This window comes from Carassius carassius, chromosome 27 (assembly GCF_963082965.1).
Source record: "Carassius carassius chromosome 27, fCarCar2.1, whole genome shotgun sequence".
NCBI lineage: Eukaryota > Metazoa > Chordata > Actinopteri > Cypriniformes > Cyprinidae > Carassius > Carassius carassius.
In genome coordinates this window covers 13,491,496-13,501,998 of record NC_081781.1, presented here as the reverse complement: position 1 = coordinate 13,501,998, position 10,503 = coordinate 13,491,496, and the positions used below count along the sequence as shown (strand labels likewise).

Genomic DNA, 10,503 nt, shown 5'->3' with positions numbered 1-10,503 from the left:
TGAAGAGTGATCAGATGAATTGCATAGTCCTTCTTTGCCATGAAAATTAACTTAATCCCAAAAAAACCTTTCCACTGCATTTCATTGCTGTCATTAAAGGACCTGCTGAGATCATTTCAGTAATCGTCTTGTTAACTCAGGTGAGAATGTTGACGAGCACAAGGCTGGAGATCATTATGTCAGGCTGATTGGGTTAGAATGGCAGACTTGACATGTTAAAAGGAGGGTGATGCTTGAAATCATTGTTCTTCCATTGTTAACCATGGTGACCTGCAAAGAAACGCGTGCAGCCATCATTGCGTTGCATAAAAATGGCTTCACAGGCAAGGATATTGTGGCTACTAAGATTGCACCTAAATCAACAATTTATAGGATCATCAAGAACTTCAAGGAAAGAGGTTCAATTCTTGTAAAGGCGGCTTCAGGGTGTCCAAGAAAGTCCAGCAAGCGCCAGGATCGTCTCCTAAAGAGGATTCAGCTGCGGGATCGGAGTGCCACCAGTGCAGAGCTTGCTCAGGAATGGCAGCAGGCAGGTGTGAGCGCATCTGCACGCAGAGTGAGGCGAAGACTTTTGGAAGATGGCCTGGTGTCAAGAAGGGCTGCAAAGAAGCCACTTCTCTCCAAAAAAAACATCAGGGACAGATTGATCTTCTGCAGAAAGTATAGTGAATGGACTGCTGAGGACTGGGGCAAAGTCATATTCTCCGATGAAGCCCCTTTCCGATTGTTTGGGGCATCTGGAAAAAGGCTTGTCCAGAGAAGAAAAGGTGAGCGCTACCATCAGTCCTGTGTCATGCCAACAGTAAAGCATCCTGACACCATTCATGTGTGGGGTTGCTTCTCATCCAAGGGAGTGGGCTCACTCACAATTCTGCCCAAAAACACAGCCATGAATAAAGAATGGTACCAAAACACCCTCCAACAGCAACTTCTACCAACAATCCAACAACAGTTTGGTGAAGAACAATGCATTTTCCAGCACGATGGAGCACCGTGCCATAAGGCAAAAGTGATAACTAAGTGGCTCGGGGACCAGAATGTTGAAATTTTGGGTCCATGGCCTGGAAACTCCCCAGACCTTAATCCCATTGAGAACTTGTGGTCAATCCTCAAGAGGCGGGTGGACAAACAAAAACCCACTAATTCTGACAAACTCCAAGAAGTGATTATGAAAGAATGGGTTGCTATCAGTCAGGATTTGGCCCAGAAGTTGATTGAGAGCATGCCCAGTCGAATTGCAGAGGTCCTGAAAAAGAAGGGCCAACACTGCAAATACTGACTCTTTGCATAAATGTCATGTAATTGTCGATAAAAGCCTTTGAAACGTATGAAGTGCTTGTAATTATATTTCAGTACATCACAGAAACAACTGAAACAAAGATCTAAAAGCAGTTTAGCAGCAAACCTTTTGAAAACTAACATTTATGTAATTCTTTGGCCACGACTGTAGTAAACCATTTAGAAAGTTATCTATGCAGGTCTAAAAATTGTTCTTATGTTTAGTGTTGTATGTTTATATTTATGTTTATTTATGTAGCACTGTGGTCCTGCGAGACACGACATTTCATTCCACTGTATTTCCACACGTAGCGGAATGACAAAAGCTGGACTTGACTAGATTAATACAGTTTAAATCATTTTCTTATCTCAAAATTGTTGTGGTCCTTTAAATCGTATTAAATTCTAATTTTACAACTGCTAACTGTCATGTAAGATAGTGATTTGTCCTGTGTAGTGAATTTGTGTTTGGTAACGCTGTTGGTGTTACACTTAGCACACACATATTTTAATTTCTGGAGGTGTTTATGACACAGTGATGCTCTGGGGGGCAGTAAAGTACAGTTTGCGAGGTTAATAATAAAGTCGGCGAAGATTCACGGGAAACTTCCCGGATGTTGCTATTCCAGGAAGTGAGTCCTATGACAACAATCCTGTGACAGCGTCGTGTTTGAATCGAGAAACAAATTGTCCTGAAAACCGCGCAACATGGATTGATCGTGTGATCACAGTAAGTAACACTCATATGAAATCATGTGTTTAGTGGATACGATGGGGGCGTGTCGCTATATAATGACACAGCAGTACAAGTCAACAGCTTTGAGAAATCTCCAGATGGTGAGGTTTCTTGTGTTTGAAGGACTTCCTCTTTGCTTATTTAATATTTCAAGCTAGAGTTCAGTAATTCGTATAGGAATGTATTTCCTGCAACATCAAGGAAGTAAATGTTTTTTATTTAATTATTAAATATTTTAGTGTAATATTTTTTAGTGAATATAATTAAACATTAACTTGTATATTTAATAAGGATTTAATAACAATACTGGTATTTCTTCAGTGAGGATTGAGAGTTTGATATGATTTTTATTTCCTAAATATTTAGCAGTGATCACACCATTGATCACATGATTTCACAAGCATGTGTTTGGGTTCTTGTCATCCAGTTCATTTGCTGTCGTTGTTTCTCCAGAGAAGAGCATGGAGAATGATGAATTTCCGCCAGCGGATGGGGTGGATAGGTGTCGGACTGTACTTGTTGGCTAGTGTCGCTGCCGTGTATTATATATTTGAGATCAGCCAAACATACAACCTACTTGCACTGGCACAAGAACAAAAGGTGGCTGGGGCACAGACAAAAAGGTCAGGAGATGCTTCTTCCTCTTCCCCATCTTCAACCTCATGGATCGTGACTCTGAAAACGAGACTTCTCCTCCTGCCCTTCTGGGTGTGGGCCACCATTTTCCTCATTCCCTACCTCCAGGTGTTCCTCTTTCTTTACTCCTGCACAAGGACGGACCCCAAGACTGTAGGATACTGTATTCTACCCATCTGCCTTGCTGTTCTCTGCAACCGTCAGCAAACCTTCGCCAAGGCCTCCAATCAGATCAGCAGACTGCAGCTGATTGACACTTGAAGTGAGTGTTAAAGATGAGGAGGAGGTGCCATACAGTTTGGTGTCTTAGGGGTTGGGCAATACAAAAGTGCATTCATAAATGAGAATCTTATTTTTTTTAAAGACTTGTTTTTTTTTTTGGTGTAGGAATTAAAAGGGGAATGTGATTAGGATTAAGGTCTTTGTAATGTGTTTTTTTTCTCTTTGTCAACTAATTGTTTGAGTTACTTACAGTTCCACACCAGTTTTTATTGTGTATTTTTAGCAAAAAAAAAAAAAACTGGACTATAGGTGATGTTTCGTACTCTTTCAAGCTGAATAGCAAAATTTGTCCACATTTTAATTGAAGTAGATTTATAACGGGATCCAGAAATATTTTCCATGTTGGCTCAGCCTTATGGTACTTTTTTTCTTTTTTAGAAGCTTTGTCTTGATTTCACTGAAAAAAACTTTTATAATTGAAATAAAAATTTATTAATAAAATCTAAGTTGCCTAAATTGAGTCATTTAAGCCATTGTCTAAAGATGTGGAGGATTTATAGTGTCACTTTAATGCTCCATGAATTTGTTTTCAACTCCAGCGGACATTTTATTAGTGGAAAATAAGAAAACCGTGGACAGTGGTGCCACATATGTATTTTCCATTTGTTTATAACCGTGTCCATCTTTTCATTTGTTTTGAATCTAAAATGCACTCAAGGCAGTAACAAAGAAAGGAGTAGTATTAGGAAAGGAAATGTTTTGTATTAAAAATACACTTTACTATCAGTATTTTTTAAAATATGATTTATTGTCAGCTCTAGACATGGCAATAGTTTTTTCTCCAGTTCTTTAATTTAACAAATCATATTTTTCATGTATCATAGTGATAATCAAGTGTCCTCAGAGAAAAGACATCTGTGTTTCAGAAAGCAAATTGTTCATATTTATGTCTGTGTGGAATAGTTGTGAACTCAATATGTCTTATTGTTGAGGGATATCTGCATCATTTTACAGTGTGAGTAATCTTATCTTGCATAAGAAATGCAAAGGTTATTTAGACTTGTTGGGTGTGTTAGGTTGTAATAAGTCTGGCACAAAACATTGGGTCTCAAACTTCTCAACTTCAACCTGTGCCACAGGACCCAAGTGTTTTGATTTTTAAAATCACATCTTTTTGTCAACAGTGTCTTTTATTGTTCAAAAAAGGCAAATCATTTTTGTCTAAAAGGGCTTGACTGTGAATTTATAATGATAATGTTAAATGGGTATTTGTTAATAACTTTCCATTGCAATCTTAATACACTGTGGTTTGAAACAACTCTGAAAAAAAATCAATAAAGAAATGTAATGTGGAGTCTGTTTTCTTTTGTTACAAAAAAAACTGTTACATTGATTTCTCAATCAGAAACTCAGACATTTTACTAGACTGTTTGAACCCAGTTTATTGCACCGTGGTTTATTATCACCTGTTAGCTGAAGAAGCCACAGTACTGATAACAACTGTCAATTTGTAACTTTTTAATGTATTGATAAAACACTTTTCCTTTTACACAGTTATACTTTCACCTTTTACTGGAACCTGAAGTTATGAAAAATAAAAAAAAACTGCATAAACAAAAATGGGAACAAATTAAGGCAAAATTTCAGCAAATAGTCTTGAAATAGTCTTGAGTCTTGACTGACATAAAAGTTTTTACTGATACTGATGTAACAACACATCTTTATGTAGTAAACGCCAATTACAAAACAATGAAAGATGTGAAGATCAAGAACGCAAGGTTTTCATCCGCTTTTTTGGAGGCTCTGAGTTTGACTTTTTGGTGGCCATTTCTGTAGTCCTCTCCTCTTCATCACTGTCCGCTTCTTCTTCATCTATAACATGGGTTTAAAAAAAAACAAGTAAAAAAAAATGAGAAAATTAAATAATTATAACAAAATATGACGTTGGTTTAATTGTAATAGGAATATTGAAATAATAAAGTATTTTAAGTAAGTAAATAAAAGTTGGGTCACTACTTGTACTTGGAGCTCGTTGTCATAAGAGGGGAGACTTTTAGCCATTTTCATTATTGTATATATTTTAGTTTTTTTATTTATTTATTTATTTTTTAAGTTTGTTGGTTTTCCATCAACAAGCCAGTCTTCATTTTAACCGCTTACCATCTACATCCGCTGTGCTGTTTTCCACTGAGCCTCTTTCTTGTTCAACAAGAGTGGTCAAAACTTCAGATATATCAGCATTTAATTTCTTGATGCCAGTTATCATTGCTTTCAAACTGCCATCTGCTGGTACTGTAAACTGGCTTGTCCGTCCATCTCGGTACTTCAGCTCTCCCTGCAGCTCGCACGCTGCCATATTGTAGGTACACGCACTGTAACTCGGTTGCCAGATCTCTCAAGAAAACCACGCAGAATGGACTGTCTAAAAATGAAAGAAATGTTTTTTTTTTTTTTTTTTATATATATAAAATAGAATGGAATATATTACTTTACAGGCTAAACTACAATATCGGTAAATACATCATTTTACAAAAAATGGTTAAAATATTTCAAATTTAGAACTGGTCATTAAATAACTGCAACAGGCAGCAAATTAACAACATTAGCAATGAGCAAAATGCCGACATATAACATGAACATAATGTAAAAATGTGACAACTGAAGAATTAAATATATATATATATATATATATATATATATATATATATATATATATATATATATATATATTAAAGAAAATCGTACGAGTGGCACACTATTTATAAATAATATAATAAGTGGACATGGCAACACTGATCTACCCTTTGAACTCTGAGCTATCAAATTAGCTTTGCGAAAATTCAATTTTTTTCTGTTTATCCGTAATCATTGAGTTAATGTGGGTGTGATATATGAATACACATTAGTCAGAAAAAAGAGCCCTAAAAATAATAAATTCTCTTTACAACTCCCGCCAAACATATTGTAATTTGCATAAACCGGAAGCAGCATTGGTTTTGTTATTGTCAATGTTGAGTTAATCCCGAGAATATGTTTGGGTGATGTCAAACTGCATAACACTTTGCTACATCTTTATTTTAGTTCTATAATAGAAGACCCACCGTCTCCAGTAAAACGCGATCTCGCGGACAGTTCAGTTCAGTTCAGTTTGTTCGTGTCTCGTCTCGTGCCCTGGAACAGGAACTAGAAACAATTTTTTGCGCTCATCTCTTTAAGGATGGCGGCAAATGTCGGAGAGGAGGAGGCTACTGTATCTCTGGTGGACGTCTTAGAGGAGGATGAAGAGCTGGAGAATGAAGCCTCCGCTGTTCTCGGAGGCAGTGATTCAGAGAAATGCTCGTATCCAGAGGTTCGACGTCTTTATGTGAACGCAGACTTTTCAAAGAATCCGTTTTTAGCAAGCGGATCATACCTTTACACAGCCTATTTAATCTTGGTGTTCAACATACTTCTTGCAAAAATGTTTGTAGGATTGCTTTGATATGGGTTAAGCACAAAACATTAATAATAATGCGTAGATGCTGGGTCTATTTGTTGGAAATAGCAAGATGCCTTTAACAATAGTTGTCAGCAAATGCTCTGTATTTACATTAACATTCTCAAAATGAAAATAAGTTATATGTTCTAAAACAAGGTGATTTATTTTGTGTCCTGACAGGGATATGTGAAGCGCCAGGCTCTGTATGCCTGTAACACCTGCACACCAAAGGGAGGAGAGCCGGCTGGCATCTGTCTGGCATGCTCCTACAAGTGCCATGAGGGCCATGACCTTTTTGAGCTCTATACCAAGAGGTGAATATTTCCACAGTCCATCTAAAATAACCACTGAAGTGTAATATTATGTTAGAAGGTACATTTGCCACTGCTTTAACCCATTTAAGCAGAGCCTGATTGGATCTGACATTTATTGTTTGATGGTTTGCTGAAGTGGTTCCATGCGCATTTTGCAAACTATTTTGCCTAATTTGTATCCATATATTTTTGACAATATGACAGAGGGATTATTTAGCTGTTTTTCCCTGATGTATTTGCACTAGCTGCATTATAGACAATGCAGAACTTATGTGAAGAAATTTCCACATGGAGATCTGGAGGAAATAAAACTAAGCATCAGTGTTTTTAGATTAAATTACAAACAGATCCTGCTTTAAATTGTGCTTTCTGAGGCATTGTGATATGTTATGAGTATGCTGCACTCAAAACCTTATTGATAATACAGGAATTTTCGATGTGATTGTGGAAACGATAAGTTTGGGGCAATGGAGTGCAAGCTTTTTGCGGTAAGATACGTTTTGCTGTTAGTTTGAATTTGTGTTTTCGTGTTTTAATTCGATTTTTCTAATCAGATGGATATCTGTTATACAGGATAAAGAGAAAGTGAATTCAGGGAACAAATACAGCCATAATTTTTTTGGCTTGTACTGCACGTGTGACAGACCCTACCCAGATCCAGAGGATGAGGTAATGAGTTGCATTCTATAATGTTCTATAATGTATGTTGTATTGCAAATATAGTTTTTAATTAGGAATCAGTGTTCAGATTCTAATTGTGTTTGGATGTTTCGAGTGCTTTTTTTATATTACATTGAGTAGATTGCATGCATCTATGAACCATGTTCTCTCTTCAGGCTCCAGATGAGATGATCCAATGTATTGTGTGTGAGGACTGGTTCCATGGTCGGGTTAGTATCAAATCAGACAGGACATGAACATGGATTAGTGTTCTTTGTGTGTGTAGATGAGAAGCATAATGCATTCAGGTTGAAATGTTTCAGAACATCTCTGTGTTTCTCTCAGCATTTGGGCTGCGTAGTGCCAGACTGTGTGGAGCTGCAAGAGATGATTTGCGAGTCGTGCATGAATAAAACCGCTTTCCTTTGGAACTATGCTGCACATATTGCAGGTAATGTTGTTGTATACATGTTTCTACTTCCATTTTGCATTAACAGACAAGTTAGTATGAAAATGAGGCAAAGTTCTCATTAAAAATAGAGAAATTAGTGTATCAGCCAGGACACATTAAACTGATCATAAGAAACAGTAAAGCCATTTACAGTGTTTACAACAATTATACATTTGTGAAGGTTTATTCTATCTTGTTTGCATCAGTGCCACCCATGACAAAAGTAAGTCCATGCAAAGGAGAGGAGGATGTGAAGGTGGAGGTAGAAAATGATGAAGAGGAGAAGAAAATTAACAATGAGAACCCGAAGAGCTCTGCTGATGAGAAGGTTCTAACTGTTTGCTGTAATGTGCTTGTTTTCTTGTCTCTTAATAGGAGGATGAAATATGACATGGCATTTTTAATTCTATTAATTTCTGTTCAGTCCATTTTTATTGTGGGTAGCCAACTTTAAATCTCCAACTTGTATTCAATGAATAATTGTTTTAGGACACGATGCACTCACCACAAGGTGGCAGTAGTTCTTTTAGATGATGCATGTTTGAAAGACTTTTCATTGGGGAATTGGTTCATCTCTTATGCTTCATCTGTCTCAATTAAGCTATAATTTGATGAAATCGAGCTCAACTGAATTTGCACCACATTGTTTTGTTGCTGTTATCAAGAATGCCAACTCAGCTGTATGAATGAGAAATGATTTTAACAATCTACACAGGAAGAAAGGAATCAGTGATCAAGATTTGGTGACCTTCTCTCTGCCGTCAGGTGCAGGTCAATGGGACATCCGCCTGTAAGCGGAAACACCAGGAAGAAGCTGAAGGTTTCTCAGAGGAGGGATGCAGGCTGAGAGAGATGAAGGCCTCGGGTTGGAGCCGGACTCTGCAGGGCGCCGTGTTCTGGCCATCTGCCTGGCGCACAAAACTCTGCACCTGTACCGACTGCAAGGTACAGCTCAAGCACACTTTACAGAGGAGATTAACTAGATAATTATTAAATACTGCATGGTCCCAGCTGAGGAATAAGGGTCTTATTTAGCGAAACAATCAATCATTGTCAAAAAAAATTATACTTTTTAACCACAAATGCTCATCTTGCACCAGCCTGACCTCACACATTAGTCACGTTGAAAAGGTCATGCTTGACATAGGCATGAGGAATACCGCCTCATTGTTTTTTTGAAGTTAAAGGAGAAAATTTGAAATCACACATGCGCATCGCAGAGCTAATGCAAGACAAGCATTTGTGGTAAAAAAAAAAAGTAAATATTTTTTTTCAGAAAATGACTTTTTGACTGTTTGCTAGATAAGATCCTTATTCCTCGGCGTGGATTGTGTAGAGCCCTTTGAAGCTGCATTGAAACTGCAATTTAGACCTTCAACCCACTGGAATCCTGTAATGTTTTCCTAAAAAAAATCCATTAACAGAGTGGTTCTGTATCGTTCAAACATGATGAAGATGAAAAAACAACATTCTTTCTGGTCTCATCTCATGATTTGCTTTCTTTGCTTAGGTCCTCTATACAGATGCAGGAGTGTCTTTCCTTCTGGATGAGATGGACACTGTCCTTGCGTATGAAAACAAAGGCAAGTCTACAATGCAGGCTGAGCAAGCAGGAGGAGCTGAGAGTCGTGACCCCTTGATGTCGGCCCTAAACAACTTAAATCGGGTTCAGCAGCTGGAGATTATCCATGGTTAGTAGAGTTAAGTGGTCCTTATCCTTATCTGTGTGAAAGCAAAGCGAATTTGTTTTCTCATTGATATGAGATTTCAAATGTAACTGCTCAACTGTGATGTTGACATTTAACTTTACATCAGGATATAATGACATGAAGACAGAGCTGAAGGACTACCTGCAGAGATTTGCAGCAGAAGGAAAGGTAGGTTTTCTTCTCTGTGTGTGTTTTTTTTCTTAATGTTTGGTTTAGTTGAATGTAAGCTTGTAGTGTCTGTTCATTTTCTTCTCCTTTCCTTGTTTAGGTGGTGACACCTGAGGACATCCGTCATTTCTTTGAACAACAGCAAAGCCGCAAGAGACGAAGAGCCAACACAGGCCAGTACTACTGCAGTTAAACCGCCCTTCACCCTGCCACTTCAAGCATACCAGCTCCATCCAATCCTTCATGGTTTCCTCCCCCAAATCTGTTCATTTCAAGACCACCCCTGGTTTTTTAAAAATAAATATGCAGTTCAAATCCAGGCCCTCATAACCTTGTATGATTTTGACCTTGTATAGTGATGTATGACAGGATCTGTGTTTCCAAAGATGTAGCTGTAATTCTTTTCTTGTAATCCTGCCTTTTCAAATCAACATGTCAATGGCTCCAAGATTAAAATCAGTGGATTTATGCAAAAGCACTTCTATAATGTCATATCAATTGGAATTGCAGTCAGTCCTCGGGAGCTCTCTTTTTAGGCAATTTAAAATGGTTCTGGTATTTACAGAAGGCTATTAGGGAAGTCACAATCACATGACTGCAGTCAGTATTCATTCTGTTCAGATGGGACGGCAAATATTCACATTCATGTATGTCAGGGTAAATAGATCGACAGCCCATTGGAAAAATCTGTTTAGATAAACCTACACAAGCGCTTTTTCAGGTTGTTGAGTTACAATTGTTACTTGTCTAGTAACGCTTTATTCACTTGATCTTGTTTTAACCTGTTTGGTTTGTAGATTGTTACTTTTTAACATCCTATCTTTGAGAAATAAAAATGGTAATACATTTGG

The 10,503-nt window shown here is 37.6% G+C and overlaps 3 protein-coding genes across 3 annotated transcripts; 2 read left to right on the top strand and 1 right to left on the bottom strand.

Annotated features, from left to right (window-relative positions):
• The first annotated feature begins 1,851 nt into the window (after positions 1–1,851).
• tmem251 (transmembrane protein 251) lies at positions 1,852–3,525 on the top strand. Its single transcript, XM_059512786.1, has 2 exons — positions 1,852–2,008; positions 2,468–3,525. The coding sequence occupies exon 2, from the start codon at positions 2,483–2,485 to the stop codon at positions 2,909–2,911; it is 429 nt and encodes a 142-aa protein (XP_059368769.1). The 5' UTR covers positions 1,852–2,008; positions 2,468–2,482; the 3' UTR covers positions 2,912–3,525.
• A 763-nt stretch (positions 3,526–4,288) lies between these two features.
• On the bottom strand, positions 4,289–6,104 carry si:dkeyp-55f12.3 (uncharacterized protein LOC568418 homolog). The gene is made up of 3 exons (XM_059512785.1): positions 5,974–6,104; positions 5,033–5,294; positions 4,289–4,744 (listed from the first exon to the last, which is right to left on the bottom strand). Exons 2-3 carry the CDS (start codon positions 5,226–5,228, stop codon positions 4,638–4,640), a joined length of 303 nt encoding a protein of 100 aa, XP_059368768.1. The 5' UTR covers positions 5,229–5,294; positions 5,974–6,104; the 3' UTR covers positions 4,289–4,637.
• ubr7 (ubiquitin protein ligase E3 component n-recognin 7) lies at positions 6,089–10,503 on the top strand. Its single transcript, XM_059512784.1, has 11 exons — positions 6,089–6,221; positions 6,531–6,664; positions 7,092–7,152; positions 7,238–7,333; positions 7,501–7,554; positions 7,670–7,775; positions 7,982–8,103; positions 8,541–8,720; positions 9,286–9,466; positions 9,591–9,652; positions 9,753–10,503. Exons 1-11 carry the CDS (start codon positions 6,090–6,092, stop codon positions 9,843–9,845), a joined length of 1,221 nt encoding a protein of 406 aa, XP_059368767.1. The 5' UTR covers position 6,089; the 3' UTR covers positions 9,846–10,503.